Below are 21,597 nucleotides of genomic sequence, written 5' to 3'. Positions count from 1 at the left end.
TCACCTACATGTACAGGTGGTTTCTTACAAGTCTAATATCCCTGATTACTTCCAACACTTGCTTTGTTGGCCTGAAAATCAGGCATAGTTAATTTCACAACAGTTAACAGGTTATTCTGCAAAATTTAGAAGCTGGAAGTTTTAGGCAGCATTGAAAGAACCCTGTAACAGAGTATAATCACAAATTAACACACAATCTCAACTGTTCATTAGTGTCCTAAGAATACATTATGAAATTGTCCTCAGATTTATTTAGAATAATTATGTTGGGGGGAATATTAAAGGTATTGAAGTCATATTTAATCTAGAACACTTCATAATATTACTGGTACAAACAGAATACCATGACAAAAAAAAAAAATGTTTGCCATACAACATAGGCATCAATACTTACCATATATTCATGAATATGCAAATGTAAGGAACAGAAAATTTCTCACTAGACAGTAATACAACTGCTCTTTATTAAAACAATTATACTATAAACTTAGTACATGTACTACATGTCATTTAAAAGTACATCCATTAAGAAAAACATAAGAACAAGAACAGTTGCATCTACATTAATTTCAAAGCACACTTTAAGCATTAGAGTACATTTTTTACATTAGGGTAATTACAAATATTGGCTAAGGTGTGGTGGACTCACGATAGGTCTCCCTTTTCAACCACGACACTGCTCCAATTACAAAAAAAAATTTCCAAACCTTTTTTTTTTTTCAATCCCCAAGTTCCTCCTAAGGGCTGTATGGCATACATGCAGAGCAGTACCGCCCTCATAACATCATCATCGACTTCTTACTTAGCATTCTTTCATGACAATCAAAAAGAGTACAGGTATCTATTTTACACTAAAACAATTTTAGCTTCTTATACATAAATGAAATATTCACATCCAGAACAGATCAGTGGCTTTGAACAAGAATGGCAACATCATCATCATCATCATAGATACTTTCGAGTTCAGAATGATTCTCTTATTCCGAGTACAGTAGCAAAAAATAATGTCATCCCCAAATTCAATCCCCAAACACAATTAATATACAATAAAGAGAAACTTGAGCAATGCATCATTTCTTCTTGACTTTGAGAGGGTACTTTAAAGGAATTACAGACTGCACAGACTTGAGCATTTTTTTTTCCAGTGGAAAGTTCACTTGATGCTTGTGTAGTTTAAAAGAGCACACGTCCTCGGAGCAGTGTCGCGGCCATGTCGCACCATTGACAGATAATCGAGCACTCTAGTTCAGCTTTCGCTCTATTCAAGTGCTTTGTTTGGTGATGATATAAATGAGAAGTATTCCATGGTTATGTATATATATATATACTTTTTCCCTCTTTTTGTTTATTGTGTAATTTGTGGCCAAACACATCTGTCAAGTGGTAACAATGTAGTGCCTGGGTTGTCAGATCTCTCCACTGCATTTGAAACCATCTCTTCTTCCATCAACTCCATTTCCAGTACTCCTTCCATTTTTATGGCTCTACTGTACAGAAGTTATTCTATTTTACACTTAACCCCATAGCATCAATTTTCATCTTTATACATATGAAACAATATTAAATTAAACTAATACTCAATTAAAAGAAAGAAAAGGATTTTCATACATTACCAGAATATATTTTTGACACCCAATAGAGTAAAACATCATTTACATTTGTCACCTGCCTTCTTTTTTTTTTTTTGACAACCCGTTGCACAAACGAACACAAGCACACGCGCACACACACACGCACACCTGATCTTCACGTGTCCCCTCCCGCAAAAGTGTCTACCTATATAACTACATGTTGCAGTCTATATATATATAATTTTTTCTGCACAAATTGTGTTTCATTCTATTGAGTGAACAAAGCCACAAATTAAAGATGATTTTCTTGCAGCAATACCCACAAACGCCCAGCACTGCATATTTGTATTCGGACTTGTTCAGTGTGTAACGGTCTTAAGCAGGGACTTTTATGAAGGTTACTTCCTTGCAGAATAAAATGGAATACAATGCTAGAAGGAAAAGTCCCGTTGTAAAATTGTCAACACTCAACGTTGCCAATTGGACTGTAATGCTTTGAACAGATAACATTTCATGCCTGTTGATGATTTTCTATATATATATATATCATATATATATAATTACAATATCTGACAGGTCCTGCTTCACTTGGCCTAGTCCCTAAGAATTTGAATCGCAAAATAATGAGTAGTACGGTAATAAAGCTTGACTTTTACAGATGTAGATGAAAATAGGATATATCCTACTATTTGTAGCAGTTCAATAACTAATGAATTGTCAGTAGTTCATGGGCAGCCCTGACATGGAGAAAGATATATATATATTTTTTTGGATTTTTATATAGGGTCTAGAATTTTTGATTTGATTAAAAACAAGGCTATATTTCCTACTTGCCTTATACAGGAATGATTCAAAGAAAGATTTAAAGCTCAAAATGATGCTTCCATCAAATTCAGTGAATTAAACTGCCTCGCAATCCTTAAAACAGCAGTTCCAAATAGAGAGTTCTGGTTATATTTATAAAACTATGATGCAATGCATGCTGTCAAAAATAACTTAAAATGACCACAGCAACTAAACTCAAACATTCATCTATTTTCGAGGATTTGTTTTGTGAGCAATTCAGTCAAAATCATAAAAGCCTTGGACAGTGAATATTTTAACATACAACACAAAATGATAACTATACTCAAAGCAGAACTGACCTCCCAAAGTTGATCACCATTGTTGCTTTGTTGTTTCTATTTCACTAATGTCAGGAACAATTACATGCACTGGTGTAAAACTTCTCTGGTTGGTGTTGGGACAAAAACCACCCGAATGGTGAGTTTTAAGGAGTTAGCGTATCTTACTTCACTTCACTTACACAATAAGGGGTTAATTACAAAGAAAAAAGAAAAATGAGACAATCACTATGATACACCTGACACCTCTTCAATGATCAAAACAGTACAGTAGATCACAGATTCATTGAACAGAAGTCTGCCCAAGTACTTTGTGATAAATTACATATGATGGCCATTAGCCCTAGTTGTCTGCTGCAACCACATGGAGAACCTTGTACTCGTGATGGCAAAAGTGAAAATGAACACTATATACATAAGAGTAATTCCAACATTAAAATGCAGGTCAAGCAGAATAAGACTGCTTGCTATTCCCAGAAGTTCGTCAGCTTGTTCAGAGCGCTGTGCAAAAACCCTTTTCGTGATAACTTCCATGCAAGCAGCGCAAGCAAGTCGTCCAGTCCTAGTCTATCCTGCCAAGGCCTAAGTGATCCTCACCATGATGGTCAAAGAATTAAATTATCTAAACCAACATGGCTAGAGATCACAAAATAGGGTGACAAGTAAGTAAACTAACCTTGCCTTCTACTGGTGATGGGATAGTCTGGTGGTGGTGGTGGTATGTGCTGTCTATGGGCCAGTGAAGTTCAGGCTGGCCTTGTTATTAAATGACAATTCCTTTACTTTTATATTATTATAATAATTATATTATATATTTTTTGCAATTCCAGGGACACTGATTGCTCTACAAAGGAAGCAGGTGTCCCTGGCAGAGGAGCAGGAACAATATGACCCCAGGGTGGGTCAACGGAGGTGACACTACAAGTAACATTGGCACTAACTCAGTGTGACACACCAACAACTCACAACTCATCACTAGCACTGGCTTTGGGTGAACTAGCTGCTGCAGGTGAGAAGGCAAGGGGACAGCAGGGGTGGGGGGGGAGGTGGGAGGGAGGCAGCAGAATACCAAGAGGGAGCACATTGCTGTTGGTCAAACTATACACCTCGTCACAGCATACAGACTCCCATGCAACAGTGGCCTACGAAACTTGGTGCAGACATTTGATGATGGACCTAACTATGATAGTCCCAGACAAACAATAATGTCCCAGAGGCTGGCTCCACTGCTGAGCAACGGGTCTCTCTAGCTCGCTCCTGTAGCCCAAACGGTTGCTACCACACATGCAGTGGACTGGGCACCTGTGGGCTGACCATTGGCACCAAGTTCTTGCCATCAGGTCAAGGGCACCTGGGCTGGCTACACTGCCACAAAGTATGCAATAACAAGCAAATGGTATGACTGCTGGGTGCCTCAAGCCAGGGTAGTCATTAACTAATAATTTTCAATATATGTACACTTTACATATCATGGGAGCCACATGATAAAAGTCTGAAAACAGCTTGAGGTACAGCCTATTGGCCCAAGAAATGATGGCCTCCAGAGCCCCCATGGCAAGGCCTTATCCCCAAACTGGAGCTCTGTACACAGTGGGGAAGAAGACAGGAGTAGGGTATGGTGGATAGCAAGGCACCATGGGGGCAAAAGGAGGCAGTCTGCTGGGAAGGCTGGCTTGGATGATGACACAATATCTTCCATCCTAATTATCATTTACAGCAGCTGCTGCAGCACCCTCCGATGAATCCACAGTGGAAGATCCACCACCACCACTGGTGCTATTGGCCGGCTCACCTCGATAATGTGGAGGAATCAATTTACTATTCAACTCTGGTTGGATCTTGACTTCTGCAAAGGAGAAAATTGTAATTAGTAATTACTTTAGTAAGACTATTTTAATGTGCTCAAAAATTTTTGTATATCAAAAATTTTTATATATAAAACATATTTTTCCAATTACTGTACTGTATAGGTCAACACGCCCAAACAACAAGTAACCACACACAAAACTTCAGTACTTGCCTTGATCTGTGAAGTTGAAGAGAGGTGGTAATTCTCTGTTGTTTGGTAGTCTTGTATTTGGATCCCTGAGTTCATCGAAAAACTTGTGTGCGCATGCCTGAAGTGGCGTGATACGCGCACATGGTGTATATTCTAACAATCGTGAAACCAGGTTGATGGCATCCTCAGGTGTGCGCTGGCGGAACACCTTAAAAATAAGATAGAATTGATGTCAGCAAAACAGACTTAAACTGTGAGCACACAAACCTGAATTATATTAAATCTGAGTACATATGAAAAACCTTCAACAACAGGGGACTGGCATTTCTGAGGAATGGCAGAAGAAAAAAGCATTTTTTTTTTAATTACACTCCGAAGAGTTAATCGAAAGTACATTTTATGTTTTTTATCATCTCTTCTGCTGAATTTATGATAATTAAAAATTCCATTTTTACTCAAACTTCATAAACTTGCAAAGAGGCCATGCCTAGAGTACGTCATCCCAACTCTACTTGTAAGACCCTTCACCTTTCAACTTAAAGTATCACATCATCTGGATATGAAGGCCATTTTCTTCAAAGTCTCCCTCTCCATCCTCCAACAACTTGACCAACCTCTCCCACATTACGGGTATAACCAAACACTTCAAAATGCAGTGATTTACTGCTTCATCCACACTCATCTTCATCATCTCTTTATTGTAAATATATGCCTCACACTCCAAGCTTTTCAGTGAAGACATTTCAACAGTCCCACATATATGTGCTCATACATTCTGCTGACTTTCATCTTTTATTTTCAAGATTTAACTACAACTGAAATAGCTCAATCCACACGCAAATTCCAACTTAACATCTCTGGATAACCTCCCCACTGTCTTCCTTGCAAAACTTACCTTGTGATTCACATGACTCAATATTTAATTCTTAAATAGTTACAAATTCTTTCTGAATATTCCCTCTTGAAACACCGACACACAACTTTCCTCTGTATTAAAAATCTGCCATTCCATATTTTGTGCCTATTTTATTTTCCCACTTCATTTCTTCAATATATCTCTTCTGTTGAATAACTTAGAAAGGTAAGATTGTTTCAACAGAGAATATTCAGAAAGAATTTTTTTGTGCATTTAGGAATTAATAGTATGAACAGTGTGCCTATTATGGTACAAAAAAGCTTGGAGATTAAACCTTAATAATGATTTTGTGTTACTACAAAATATATCTACAATTTACCCCAGCATCCCAGCCAAAATCAGGGAACAAAATCTCTCATGATAAACCTTGATTTGATGATTTTATAAATAAGTACACCATGAAAAACTAATTTCAATATATGAAAATCAAAAGGTCACCTAACAGAGGCAAATCAGTACTGTAAATGGTTATGCTCACTGATATTAAATCACTTGAAAATAAGACTAAATAAAATAAATCATCTTCACCATTGTGTACAGCCCTTGATTGCTACCAATGTGTAAAAGACAATCTGCTACATTCAGCACCAATTCATAGCAAATTTTCAGTTAGTTTCCAACCAAGTTTTTCCTGACTGCATCCTTTATCACATGGACATGCTTGGTTCAAAAACAGAACAGTTTTTAGCAATGTTGTACCTCGGAATGCACATAAACAAGGTCACAGAGTTGGTCAATCCTCGAGGGATACCATAACCTGTCTCATGATACCATACAGGACAAGTCATGGCATGTGTTGATTAACCATCTGGTTCCTTAAAATCGATTCTGCATGCATTCCCACCAATTTTACGTTGGAAGGCAGCCTCCCTGTCACTGTATGTTTTAACAAGGTCAGTTTCTCTGTACCTTCTGCCTTTCTATATATCCTCACTTCAGAACAGAAGGTTACTGCCATAGTGCCATGGTTCCTTCCAAGGTTTGTGGACACTCAATGCAAGGCCCACCGTATCTTTCCTTTGGAGTGGTCCCTCCACTTGGACACCTGCATGATCCTCTGAATTGCTTTCAGTAATCTTAAGAATAGCTAATCCCAAAACATTAATTGTAGCATTTTTTATTGATTCTCATTTCATTTATACGTACAAGGATTCCACACTCTCTCAGAGAGCAGCTTTTTAGAATTGCAGTAGCAGCCATCACTCCCCGTACAGATTCTCTGCCAGTCCCCTTTACAGGGAAAAGCTTGTGCGATTCTTGCTGGGTGTAATGAATGGGATACTCCTCCGCTAAAAGCTTTTGTTCCGGTGCTAGCATTTTTCTTCAGTCACCTGAGGAATGTTAGGAAACAAAACCTTTCGTCTATTAAGATTTACTGGCCTCTTTCCCTTGAGTTTTTCTTCAGCAAGGCTCAGATTTAGAAACAACAGGAACATTTTTTACCAATTTTGTCATTTTGCCCTGTTGATTCCTCATGCCACAGTCAAAACCGGAATCTGTTTTTGGTTCTACACATCCTCAAAAAAATTTACATCTTCGTAATAACTGAGACGTCATTTTTAATTCATGCTTACTTTCTTAAAACAAATCTCTTGAGGGATCCAGCAACTTAAAAACACTACATATTGATTAGTTTTCTTTTCTGGAATATTCTCAAATGGGATATAATCCGGTAAGACAGACCTAGTTGAAGTCAAGATCATGAAAGAATAAGCAAAAATTTGGAAGAGAAAAAAAAGAGAGAAAACTAAGTGAGAAACCTCAAAGTCTGGCCAGAGGATTCATGGGTACTTAAGAACAACATGCAGAGAGAGATCTCAAGTTAAGCTAAATACTTTAACTTAGAAAAATGTCAACTGATATCATCGTAATTTCATTTCAATTCCAATTTTCTCTCAATTTTGTATTCAACCTTCACATCAAAATTCTCAAAACACAGTATACCTTCCTACTCCCAATACTGTACACAATTCACTGCTGATTATTCACCAAAACTGAATATAAACTTTCAATTCTAAGCACTGTAAATAGAGCATACTTCATTGTCCACTCACCAACACTTGCCAATTTCTGCACCTAAAATGTTTTCCGTCACTACTTCACCAGGTAGATATAACACAACTTTATGTTAAATATGACATGTACACTTGGTTATCTCAAGAACTGAAGTAAAAAATAAGATTTCATTAAAAGCTACAAATTATGAGTAAGAACTGAACCAAAATATTAAACAAAAGGAACAATAACTCTGGAAAACACACCATAAGAAGTTCTTGAATAAGACTTATGGTGACTCACATGAAATGTTAAATGCTCCTATGCTAAAACATTTCCACATAATTAGCTTCAAACAACATAACATCAATTTGTACTAAATCTTGTTTAAAGTGAAAATAAGGAAAAAAAATTGACAAAGGATAAAATAACTGAAGCAGGTCCCTTGAAATCATAAGGTTAGTGAATGTTGATAACATTCTGTAAAGGTAATAAGAAATGCATTTATTGAATAGTAAAGTATTAGAAAAGATTAAACATCCCAGAACTGGAATAATTTCAACTGACTTTAAAAATGCTGGCCTATTGCATAGACATTCTAACTAAATATATCAAGTAACATTGGACTCGTACGGCTTTTAAAAGCTCAACTGCAATGTCACCTATGTTATTGAACTGCCCATCATACAATATAACCATATGACCACTTGTTAACATAACTAAATACACAGAACTCGGCATGAAAGGAAACATGACATTTCACAAAAAAAGAAAAGGCAAGCGACACAAAGTCCAATAGAAGGATTTTCACAACCTAAACTCACATACCATGAGAGCCAGCACGACTAGAGTAATGCTCTGACATGAAAAACTAAAAGGATTTTAGATGATTTTAGATGGTCACAAAGAAAAAAAAAAAGGAACAAATTAAAAGAATTAGGTGTCAACGAAGAGGGTCTAAATGCATCCAGCATACCAAAAGCTGACACGCCCAGCACTTACTTACTCTAATCTTCTGATGTTTTTTATCATTGCTGGTTGAATCAGCCATGCGTGACATCAATGCCTGTAAAATAACATCACCGCCAACAGTTAGCACATGGCCCCGCTAACCTAGTTCCCAAATGGCAGGTTACTTACTCACAGTATGTAGAGAGAGGCAATTAGCAATGGATATATACAAGGAGACAGCATCCTGTGGCAGGAGTACTTTATTTCAGAACAGAAGAATCAAGTATTTCAGTTACAGTATCTAGATTCAAAAGCCATCACAACCGAACTTTTGCATTAGTGAAAAACCTATGGATTAGCAGAGATAAAAACTGTGCCGGTAATCATTCAAATCTATGAGCTGTGCTTCAGAATGCTGGATGCATGAAGCGTACTGGAATAAGCACGGAAGAAAAAATTAGAAAGGTGTGAGAGAGAAGGTAAAATCATCACATATACCTGACATTCCTTAGTCTTCAAAAACCTGAACCTGGCAATACTTCAGATATAGGCAAGTACTTCCCTGGCTAAATGTGTAAACGTGATGCAACAAACTGCTGAGTAGACATAAACAACAAAGCATTCTGTACCTTGATTAACCTGGTATGTTCTAAACTAGAGAGAGAGAGAGAGAGAGAGAGAGAGAGAGAGAGAGAGAGAGAGAGAGAGAGAGAGAGAGAGAGAGAGAGACCATCAATAAACAATACAGAACGACAGAGACAATGTATAGGAAATGAGCCACCTCATATCACCATTTCCATAATGGCTGTGGAAGAGCAAACTCTTTTCTTTCCTTACCTTCTGCCAAGGATGTGATTTGATCTGAGGGAACTTGAACTCGGTATAGTTTGGATTCATCTCTCTAATCTGCTCGCGGGTCGGCGTGCCGAGGACTTTAATTATTTCTACTAACTGATCCACTCCTGAATCCCCTGGGAAGATGGGTTGCCCTAATAACAGTTCTGCTAAGACGCAGCCGGCACTCCATACATCTGTTAAGGGGATTATTCACTCATGTTACTAACAAGCTTCAACTTAAAATTAAAATATATGAAGTAAAAAGCCAAGTACAGTATGTGTAGATACCACCACAATTATACAACAAATTTATAGCAATAGACATCAACATAAAGGCCCTTCCATAAACTTTTCTCAAATTTTTTACTGATGTACATTCAGTTTATTTTAATCGCATTACAAAACAAATACTGTAGCAAGTTAAGCTTGACTGTACAGGAAAAAAAATTGAACAGTACTAAGAAAAATGTCATAAAAAGTATAAAGTTCAATTATTAAACTGGAGCAACTTCTAAATGACTTACATTCTGGGGAAAAGTGGTGAATGACTTTTCATGGATTAACGTTTTCTTGTTATCAGACAGTACTATCTACTACAGAACACTCAAAACAAGACCCAATTTGTGTTGAAAGAAACTACAAGGAAATTTCCTTATCCAAAACTAGCAACACAGTTCTACAGGTAGATCTCAGGTAATGCCTATCACTGCCTCCACAGATCTGAAATGTTTTTGACTCACCTATATTAGTCGTGTAATCAGTGGCCCCAAATATGAGTTCTGGAGCCCTGTAATAACGGGAGCATATGTATGATACATTGGGCTCCCCTCGCACCAAATGTTTGGCACTCCCAAAATCACAGAGCTTGAGAACGCCTGTCTCTGGGTCTAAAAGAAGGTTCTGGGGCTTAATGTCTCTATGACATACCCCCAAAGAGTGTATGTAGGCTAGGCTCCGGAACAACTGGTACATATACAACTGAAAAAGGAAAAATGATTTTACTTTTCAAATGCACAAGAGCAAAAGTCTGTCTTTAAAACAAAATTTTCCTTCATACAATCATAATAATAAATTAATACCAACTCTTATGTTTGAGTGCATACTGTATTTTGAACGAAAGTCAACAATACAATGATAGCTTCAGACAGTTTGAACTATAGTCCTCTTCAGCCAACTGATTCAAGATTATTAGAAATAGAAGCAAAACTAAATTGTAACAATTTTCTAAGTACGATAAAAATATTTAAACAGCAGTACTTTATGAATTAACAGTCTTGTAATGGCTGTCCCTTATGCCTGCTCGACAAATATTGAGATCATCATCTAAACTGGAGCCTTTTGTTCTTTTGGCAAGTAACTATGACTACCAATTAAATATGGATGAGTGGTGTTTTAACCTAAATTTGTACAAAATTCTGCCCTATTCAATTTTTTTTTAACTTTCTCAAAATCTCTCTCAATCTCAGGCAATTTGCTAAGTGGCTGTAATGCACATAAGCTTCTGGTGTAATGGTGATTTGTACCCTTCAAAACAAAGATCAACTCTACACATAAATGTGGATGTTCGTTCAAATTTTCCAGTAACAGTAGGCATCTATCATTGATATAATTGTTATATCCACTGACCCTTAAACGCCTACTGGACGTATCATACGTCACTAAAATTGTCTGTTGGGTGCCAAGTGGACGCATCGTGTCGACTACAAAAAATTTCAACCTTCGGTCAAATTTGACTCGACCGAAATGGTCGAAAACGCAATTGTAAGCTAAAACTCTTACATTCTAGGAATATTCAATCATGTTCCTTCATTTTGCAACAAATTGGAAGTCTCTAGCACAATATTTCGATTTATGGTGAATTTTTGAAAAAAACTTTTTCCTTACACCCGCGCGGTAACTCAGCCGAAAATTTCAGAAATTCTTTCGTCATTTTGTCGTAATTTTTGCACTGTTTTATATGAGCCGTTACATAAAGTTTTATATATGAAAATGTGCGCAATTTCATGTAAAATACAGCAAAATACAACCCATGGTTGTAGCTTTTATCAGTTTGGAAATATTTTCATATAAACCACGATAACTGCCAAAATTTCAACCTTCGGTCAACTTTGACTCGACCGAAATGGTCAAAAAACGCAATTGTAAGCTAAAACTCTTACATTCTAGTAATATTCAATCATTTACATTCATTTTGCAACAAATTGGAAGTCTCTAGCACAATATTTCGATTTATGGTGAATTTTTGAAAAAAACTTTTTCCTTACGTCCCGCGCCAAATTCTTTCGTCACGAAATTCTTTTATATTAGTCAAAGTTTTATATATGGAAATGTGCGCAATTTCATGTAGAATACAACAGAAAATAACTCATGGTTGTAGCTTTTATCAGTTTTGAAATATTTTCATATACATCACGATAACTGCCAAAATTTCAACCTTCGGTCAAATTTAACTCACCAAAATGGTAAAAACGCAATTATAAGCTAAAACTCTTACTTTCTAGTAATATTCAATCATGTACTTTCATTTTGCAACAAACTGGAAGTCTCTAAGCACAAATATTTCGATTTATGGTGAATTTCTGAAAAAAACTTTTTCCTTACGCTCATGCGCTGGGTAACTCGCAGAACATCTCGGAAATTCTTTCGTCACGTTGTCGTAATGTTTGCATCGTTTTACATTAGTCGTTACATAAACTTTTATATATGAAAATATGCGCAATTTCATGTAGAATACAACAGAAAATAGCTCATGGTTGTAGCTTTTATCAATTTTGAAATATTTTCACATAAATCACGATAACTGCCAAAATTTCAACCTTCTGTCAACTTTAACTCAACCGAAATGGTCGAAAAACGCAATTGTAAGCTAAAACTCTTACATTCTAGTAATATTCAATCATTTACCTTCATTTTGCAATAAACTGGAAATCTCTAGCACAATATTTCAATTTATGGTGAATTTCTGAAAAAACATTTTCCTTACGTCCATTGGTAACTCGGCCGAACATCTCGAAATTCTTTAAACACGTTGTCGTAATGTTTGCACCATTTTACATTAGTTGTTACATAAACTTTTATATATGAAAATGTGCGCAATTTCATGTACAATACAACAGAAAATAACTCATGGTTGTAGCTTTTATCAGTTTTGAAATATTTTCATATAAATCACGATAAATAGAAAAAATTCAACTTTCGGTCAACTTTAACTCCGCAGAAATGGTCGAAAACTGCAATTGTAAGCTAAAACACTTACAGTCTAGTAATATTCAATCAATTAGCTTCATTTTTCAACAAACGGGAAGTCTCTAGCACAATATTTCGATTTATGGTGAATTTTTGAAAAAACATTTTTTTACGTCCAGCTGCTACTTTAATTCATGCATCATTTTGTGATAATATTTTCTCTGTGTTGCTTTGATCGTTTTACAATTTGTTATATACCAAAATCATCGCAATTTAGTGTACAATACAAAGAAAAAAAATAAACTGTTAGCTTTAACCGTTTTGCTCACAGCGCGATTTGTATAAAATTATATATGAAAAATTTTTTTTGTGCTGTCATATATTTCAATATTTATATATGATAATGATATTTTTTTTCATTTCTGATGGTTGCATACTAAACTTCAGGCAATGACAAAAAAAAGGAGCCAAAAATGAACTCTTATCTTAAAAACTAAGCGTGCTGTGATTTTTTGAAAAAAACTTTTTTTTCCGCTTCAGCGCTAACTCGCGAACGCCGCCGCCATACAGGAGACGTTTTTGTAAATAGAGGCTCGGCGTTTAAGGGTTAATTACACATGTACTTAAATCACAGCTTGTGATGCTTTCAAGGTCAATAGTCTTGTCATTCAGAGGGTCATCTCACAACAAACCCTCCTGTGTTCCCTTATGTATTTATTAACCAATAACCTAACTTTTCATGGAAACTATTTACAAGGCAGCAAGATTTGTGGGCTGAGCAGGGGGCACTAAATATATGATTAATGGATTTATAAGAAAAACAATGGTTTCTGTTATTATAAAAATGTAAATCCATCAAAACCATATTAATCATACATATGCCTGAATCTCTATTTAAGTGAGAGGTCAAGATACTCAGGATTCCTGAGTGTCTTTGTACTACAACAGAAAAATATACATACCTTAACATAGCTGATTGGTATCGTCTGCTTCTGTTTGCTGTGATGCCTTGCTACTTTATATACTGTCTCTGGGATAAACTCTAACACTAGATTCAAAAACACCTCTTCTTTCTGAAATTGAAGACAATAATCCATTAAAATAGAGCACTTCACTTGCAACTCAGACTTTCTTACTACTTACTTAGAAGTTTCTCTATCTAATAACACTAAATGTAAGATTTGTGTAACCAGAAAACTGAAACAGATATTTTTAGCACAAATATAAGTCATTTCTGAAGGGTATGATAAGTAATGGAACTCTTCAAACAGCTAAATGAGGATGACAAAATTCACAGAACTGTTTGGAAAAACTCAACTTAGAGAAGGAACTTGGGAGAAAAATCCAGGGAAGAAATTCAAAAGGATCTCAGTTCAAAATTACACTTGATACTGGGAAGTCAACATAACCAGATAGAAATAACAATTCTGAATAATCCAAACATACACATAAAAAGAATCCCTCTAGCCTACTAGGGGAAGCTCTGTTAATACTTGTTACTGGGTGTTCAATGTCAAGGATGAGACTAGTAGCTACTGACTTTAATATACGAAAAAACTGCATATACACATGCAATGGATATTTCATGTTTTGCTTAGAGATTCTGGATTTTTAAGCACCTATCTGTATCAAGGAAAATACTTTAAGAAGGTTAGCTCAGCTCTTGTAGAACTGCTCTTGAATTCACTGAAAATACACACTGGAATTACAGTCTGATTACCCTGTTGCTATTACACTGGTTCCTCAGTGAAGGTTTTGAATTTTTACATATTTTACCTAAAATTTAACCCTTAATGGACAGATCCCCTCAATAGAAGGTCTAAAACAGGTTGTGGGTGGTGGACGGATCTCCTCTGAGGAGGATTAATGTTAAGTGCCATACAATTTGTCTGTGTCGAGCAGAGAAACAATTTCCAATACTTCAATAGCTCATATGTGAACTGTGGCAAATAAAGAATTCAGCTCAGCTCGATCATGGGTGTCTTGGGAACTTCAGTATTGTTATTGACTTGGAGGGGAAATGTCTTTCTCCTCTCTCTGCCATGAGGTCTTTTATTTATTTGCTCATAAATATACCCAGGGATAACTGTTGGTTTTAGTTCTTAACTTTTCTATGTCAGTTATAGTTGTAATTTTGCAAAGGAATATTAGAAAAAACATGTACACATCCAAAAAAAGGTTCTGCATTTCCCAATCTCAGTAAATTTATGTAAATATTTTACAACAAATATGCTCAGAACTTGTTACTGATTTTAGTTCTTGTCTGTTATGATACTGCGTGAGTTGTAAATATAATTTTACAAAATAAAATAAAATAAATTATTAGAAAAAACATGTATAACATGGTAAAATTTATGAGTGTTTTGTAAAAGAGGCCCCACACAGGGTTGTAAATAGTCACTTCCAACTTCCCGTGGAAGGTAGGGAAAATTCTTCAGAATTAGTATTTTTCTTACACCTTGTGCATTTGCATATCTTCCTCTTTCCAGTGATGTTTTTTTTTATTAAATTGGCCGACCTTAAAGTTTGCCCAATCTAGGGGTGTGCATTACAGTTAATTACCCAATCCCTTAAGGGTTAAATTTGGTCAACATACTTGGGAAAGAAAGGAGGCTTTTAAGGATTTCCTCATAAAATATGCAAATTGGTGATTTGGCGGTTTAGTATGAAACATGAATCAAGCCTACACAGTAACATAAAACCATTAGAAATTCTACATTAATAAAACAAAATAGCACTTCCCCTTAAACTGAGTTCCAAATTAGTTTAGCCATAAACAACAAATTTAGCAAATCATAACCAATGTAATAAAACAAAGGCATCTTGTTGAATTGTGTTAGTTTCTATGACCTTCATGAAAACCCACAAACTAAAATATCTACAACATAGAGAACAACAAGGTTACTTACTTTGTCACCACTGGAATAGAAGAAATATTTCAGTTTGACTATATTACAGTGTTCTAGTCTTCTCATTATCTGCAATTCACGGTTCTGAAAAGGAAAAAGATTTGTTGAGATAAAATCAGCTGTACACATTACCAGCAGAGCAGGACAGTGGATAAAAAATTGTAATTTATCCTACACAATCCACATTTCTTTCCTTTCCATAAATACAGATATTTCATAGATGATATTACACACTATAAGAATGTTCAAGTAATGAAAAACAAGAACTAAACACCACCTTAACCACTTCTGAGCTAATAACAAAATAAAAAGTTATGGTACTTGCTTCTAAATACATGTAATTATAATTCTTCTTTTACATTGAATTTCTTTCAAGTCCAGCTCTTTACTACACCTTATGTTCCTGAGATTGTACAATTCATTTGCCAACATAAGAATTTCAAATGGTTAAAAAACGTAATCATGAGAGATAAACTGCCCAAGATATACTTCCTCTCTCACTTTGTAGCTGTCTAATCTGCTCACACTATCTTATGGGATAATTTGCAAATCACACAAAGGTGAACAAAAACAGAAGATCCCCGACACACACAAACTGTGTCCTGAACATCTATATTAATCATAATCCTCATAAAATAGAAAATAAATTCAGACATCAACAAAAAGCACACAAAGGAAAGGGAGTTCCCAGTTCAACTATAAAAATCAGGTCATCATACTCTAATACCAGTGAAACAAAGGGATGATACAACCCTCAACAATGCCACAATTTATTCATATGTTATTTCAAACATTGCTCTCTGTGGAGGCTTTTTGAACAGTTACATAACAATAAAGATAAAACTAGAAAACTGAAGATTAAAAACAAATTCTGGTGAACTATTTACAGTGCAAAACTCTTAAAATAAGAAAAAAAAAGCAAAACTCTTAAAATAAGAAATAAAAAGGAGTAAATAGCAGACTTTAACTAAATGTTTACCCTAATCTATGTGGCACATTGCTCATTATCATTACTGCTACTGCTACAGAATGTAATATACAGAGAAGAACAAAAGATTTTGTTCGGCAGATACCACACAAAAAGGCTAAAGATCTCTCTCCAATTTCAAAGAATTGCAATGACCCTAGAATACCAGAAGATTTGAAACAGCTAACATCCACAAATAAACAAAATGCAATGTGGCAAAAACCCCTACCTTAAATCGTTTATCTTGAAGCACCTTCTTGATGGCAACGAGTTCCCCTGTTTCACACAGCTTTGCTTGGAATACAACGCCGAAACTGCCATTACCAATGACTTTTGTGTCCATATAAGAGACCTCCTGCGGTCTGTCCGAACCCTGGCCTGGAGTGGCAATAACCGTTGTGATTTTGTTGCCATCTTTACCTGGAACAGTAAATGAAAATCCAATTAAAATTTTTATGAACTAAGTGCAGAAAAGCATTAAGGTATTTACTTCAATCTGGTTTGGACAGTGAATACTAAATTGCATGCTTCATTTCAATCACAAAACACCATAGCTTCAGTACTATCAATAATCTCAGAATTCCACAGTTTAGTCACAAATATAAAAATATCCTGAAGTATCCTATAATATATATGACACACACATATCAAATCAACATGGAAATAACATGTATAGGGGCTGGGTTTTAGTATCCTATAATATATTTTACACATACATAACAAATCAATATGGAAATAACATGTATTGGGGCTGGAAATCAATTACTTTTCAACACGAGTCAAAAACCCAAATGCAATTTGTAACTGGATGGATGTTTAACCACCATCATCTTGATTATCATCAACAAAGTCCAGGAAGGCCAGAAGGTTAAGCTTTCAAGGGTCAGGCACTGGCCATTCGACAAGAACTCCCAAAAAAAAACAAAGAAAGTTCCTTCCATTGATGGCCTATCTATCAACATATCTAAACACTACATATGGTGACTGTGTTGGTGACCCAACTTCTCCCAACTCCCCATGCTCCCAAGATCATGACAAAAAAAAAAAAAAAAAAAAACAAAAAAAAACCAAGAGAAATCGAGATGTTCCTCTGAGTGTACCAGAATTAGCAAATCCCTATTGATCACACAAGTGATATCAATGGGGCTGTAACAGTCAGAAGCCTGGAAATTTAACATGAAAGACAGTCCATTTGCAGGAGATACAGAAGAATTTCCTCAAACCCTGATAGAAGGCAAGGACTAAGTATTTCAAAACAGCCTTCTATAATAATTCTTTATCAGAATATTATCTCGCCCTTTGAGAGTGCTGTGTTTGGATTTCATACTCTTTTTATTGAAACTTTTAAATCATTAAAAAGGTAATATTCATAAAATTTTAAGAACAAAGACTACTTAATGAAGAAAATAATTCATACGAGATACTCTTTAGGCGAACTCAGCACTCAAATATCAGTCAGGCATGTGGATGTAATCCACAGAAAAATTTTGAAGTAAGTTATTAACTACAAAAGTAAGCAGAGGTTCCACTCAGAGAAAAGGGGATTAAAGGTAGCAATTCTGTCAAATAACAAGAGACCGTCAAGTACCACAAACAATGAAAATTACACAATAAACTATCATGATGTTACGTAACCATGAATTATCTTATCAACTTTTTCCATGCTGCCTAAAATTTCAGGATACTGTACCACCGCAAAGACAAACTGGCAGCTGAGTAGCGAAAAAGAAGCAATTACCAAATGCACCCTTCAGTTCCAAAATCAAAGCAACCAATCACAGCTTTGCTACTCGGGAGATGATTCACCGATAATTGGCGCAACCTGCACTGCCCATGCTGTGCAACACGCAGATATCTCTACCACTTTTACAAGCACAACTCTTCAATATCACCTTATCACATCGCTGGTTATCAATCAGTATCATACAAATTAAAGCTTCCCAGTTTTAAAAATTATTCCTTGACAATGATTTCACAATGAAATTTACAATCTGAGAGAGAGAGAGAGAGAGAGAGAGAGAGAGAGAGAGAGAGAGAGAGAGAGAGAGAGAGAGAGAGAGAGAGAGAGCTAACCTATTACTTTTTGCCTAGCATCCGCCATACTTTTTATAAGCCATCTCTCTCTCTCTCTCTCTCTCTCTCTCTCTCTCTCTCTCTCTCTCTCTCTCTCTCTCTCTCTCTCTCTCTCTCTCTCTCTCTCAAAACCACATCTGATGTTATCAATCTACCTTGGTAGCAAAATTGGAGTACTTTATTATTTCATTCTTTTGACATTTACAGTTAACAACTATGTACAGTGTTCTGTTTTGAGTCTTTAGAAAAAAAAATGAGGTGATCATGCAGGAAATGGGCACCCTTTGGCATAAAGAGTCAAATTAATTTCTGGCAGACACAAAAATGCAGGACACTTCAGTGCAACTGAACTAGTGGTAATAAACACTTTGGAAAAGAACAATTCATGGCACAGTAAAACCACCAGCTTGATGGCCATTATTCTTTCACCAACCTCTAACGAAGACAACATTCATCATGCATGAGGAATATCATACCTCCAAAATGAAAAAGCTAAAAGATGACAATAAAATTTGTTCCAGAATGTGTTCCAGAATGTTCATCTCTTCCCAACATAGTGTGACTTGTAAGAGTTCTTCAACCACGAGGTGCAAAGTTCCCAGGCTGCTGCTTCTCAATCATAAGGGGAGGTTTTGCACAGGCACCACATCACAATTATGTGACAAGAGACTTGTCAAAGTGGTCAAAGTGGTATTTCTTAAGATAAAAAGCTTAGAATCTGATGTCCTTATTGTAGATTTGATTTTTTACAATGGGGATGTCCAGTAAGTTTTTCAAAATTAACAATTATTGCATTCATTAATTACTACTCAGAGTTGAATATGAAGTCTGTAGCAAGGACAAAATCACCAAGAAAGAAGTATTCCACTTTACTGCTGACAAATGAACACAAAAAAACAGACATTGTGAAGAGAGGTGGTCATAGCACTAGCAACCAAGGTACTATATTTAAACTTGATCCAGGGGTTCCTCACAGCCATGAGATGCAAATGCAGATTTATCAGCAGGCTATTTAAGTATGATCCTACAATTTTAGTACCGTAATTTACGTACTCTGATGCAAGTTTTAAAACTATTATCATGCTTTAATTTTCATTTGAATAACCTTTACCCCTCATTACTGTCCTAAAATATCTAATATCAGAATTTCCTTCACTTCCACACTACAACAGGTAAAAGATCTTTCTTAATATATTAAACTTGACCATAACAGTTGAGCTTTCTACAAAGATTTCCAGCCTTGTAAGATGAGATTCTTAATTCTGTGGTTTCATTAAAATATCTAATAATAACCATACCAAGATGCCATATAAAAACCAACACATTAAAAAATATTTTGGGAAAAGTGCTATAATTTAATATGAACAAGTGCATGTTAAGTTTAGCATACTGAACAAAGAAAAGTCTTCCAAGATAAGCTACAATATACTGTAAAACACTCCAAACTCCACAAGTGTCACCCAGAAAACTATGACATATATACTTGTAACCTGAGCCATAGTGATAAGCCCTTTGGTCTGAAAACAGACTAGATAAAGAAGGTGATGCATACCTACGACAATGCAATTTCAAGGCCGTCTCTTACCCAGGGAAACCTTACATGCAGCCAAAGCTACAAACCTAACCTAGAATTGGGGACAATCCTCTATCTTCCTGTTTCTTTCATCTTCCTTTTGTATTTACTTGAACCTACTTCAGGAAGAACTTGACACACAGTTACTTATTTTCACAGTTATGTTAAGCTACCAGCAACAGACCTCCCAGTCATAATTCAAATGAATCTTCATGCAAAAACAATTTGAAATCAACTACACAACAATTCCTTTCCTCTCCCTCCTCTTTCTCTTAAAGAGTATAGAGATTAGTCAAATACAAGGGTCCTACCAAAGAAAACTAACCAAATACAATAAATTTATGAATAGAAAATTCACAACCAAACTCCTTCAAAAGTATGTGAACCAAATAGTATCCTGTTTCCAATAATAATCAGAACTAAAGACCTAAAAGTTATTACAAGCTCAACAGCTGTGTCGACGAACAGACCAGGTAGCTACAATGGGAATGCCACATAAAGCATTGTGTTTGTTGAAAAACAGCAAAAAATCATCAGTCACTCAAACATGCTAAATGCTGAATATTGCAATGTTAACTGCTCTTCACAATCCCATAGCAGTACAAAGGAGTCACACAATTACAAAGGAAAAAACATTAAGTATGGATGGGGCCATGACAAAGGAAATTGCTATGACTTACAATACAAAATAAAAAAAAAGAGGAACCAACACGTGTTTGAACAATTTAATTACATGAAACATAAAATGTACAGTACTAATTAATATTAGTACACGTACTGTAACTGGAAATACATTCATAAGCATTGAAATCAAAGGTAACTTAGGTGTTTTGTTGCTTGCTATAACGTTGCTATATGTCTATGCACAATTATAGAACACTCCAGAGAGAGAGAGAGAGAGAGAGAGAGAGAGAGAGAGAGAGAGAGAGAGAGAGAGAGAGAGAGAGAGAGAGAGAGAGAGAGAGAGAGAGAGAGAGAGAGACATAAGTTGGCATTGTGCCAGCAAGGGAGAGAGAGTCCCTTTTTTCCTCGGTCTCATATCTGGTATTTCAGGTAGTCTATAACCCAGCAGAGTAGGCTTTGCCTACTAAGTTTTGTTTCACTGATTTTGTTCATCAACTTTGGCATTTATGAGCATCTACTTTCATTGCAGATTATGGAAAGTATTCATGTAATTCAATTATTTTTCTTACTACAAATGATATTTCAAATATATAAGAGTCTGAATAAAGACAGCTTGAATATGTTTTTTCCTCTGCATCTTTCCTACCAATAAAATGGCAGACCACCTAATGGACAATAATTCTATTTTTTCAAACTCAACAGACCTGATTAGTGTTACCTACGAAATTATAAATTTTCAGTGTTAACATACCTGTCAATTTTTTTTTTGTTTAGGAAATTTTAAAAAGTGGGAATTGGAACTGGAGTATAAAATTTTGGCTAAAGCCCATGCACTGGGACCTATGAGGTTATTCAGCACAAAGGGAAATTGA

At 35.7% G+C, this 21,597-nt stretch overlaps 1 protein-coding gene across 5 annotated transcripts in view; it reads right to left on the bottom strand.

The window, feature by feature from the left end:
* Positions 1-1,622: 1,622 nt before the first annotated feature.
* sgg (shaggy) overlaps positions 1,623-21,597 on the bottom strand; it is a 46,356-nt gene continuing 26,381 nt past the window's right edge. For 3 of the 5 annotated variants that reach the window (XM_067093928.1, XM_067093929.1, XM_067093930.1), the window contains exons 2-9: positions 16,685-16,875; positions 15,489-15,572; positions 13,542-13,652; positions 10,134-10,371; positions 9,394-9,587; positions 8,612-8,671; positions 4,716-4,902; positions 4,253-4,541 (exon numbers count right to left, since the gene is read on the bottom strand). In XM_067093928.1, the coding sequence (XP_066950029.1) occupies positions 4,396-4,541; positions 4,716-4,902; positions 8,612-8,671; positions 9,394-9,587; positions 10,134-10,371; positions 13,542-13,652; positions 15,489-15,572; positions 16,685-16,875 (1,211 nt within the window). In that variant the 3' untranslated portion in view covers positions 4,253-4,395. Of the gene's footprint in view, positions 4,542-4,715; positions 4,903-8,611; positions 8,672-9,393; positions 9,588-10,133; positions 10,372-13,541; positions 13,653-15,488; positions 15,573-16,684; positions 16,876-21,597 lie in introns of all 5 variants that reach the window. The other 2 variants (XM_067093931.1, XM_067093932.1) reach the window with 2 other exon arrangements.

This window comes from Macrobrachium rosenbergii, chromosome 50 (genome assembly GCF_040412425.1).
Source record: "Macrobrachium rosenbergii isolate ZJJX-2024 chromosome 50, ASM4041242v1, whole genome shotgun sequence".
NCBI classification, from domain to species: domain Eukaryota; kingdom Metazoa; phylum Arthropoda; class Malacostraca; order Decapoda; family Palaemonidae; genus Macrobrachium; species Macrobrachium rosenbergii.
Note: the sequence above shows the minus strand (reverse complement) of the source record. Positions and strands in the feature narration are given on the sequence as shown.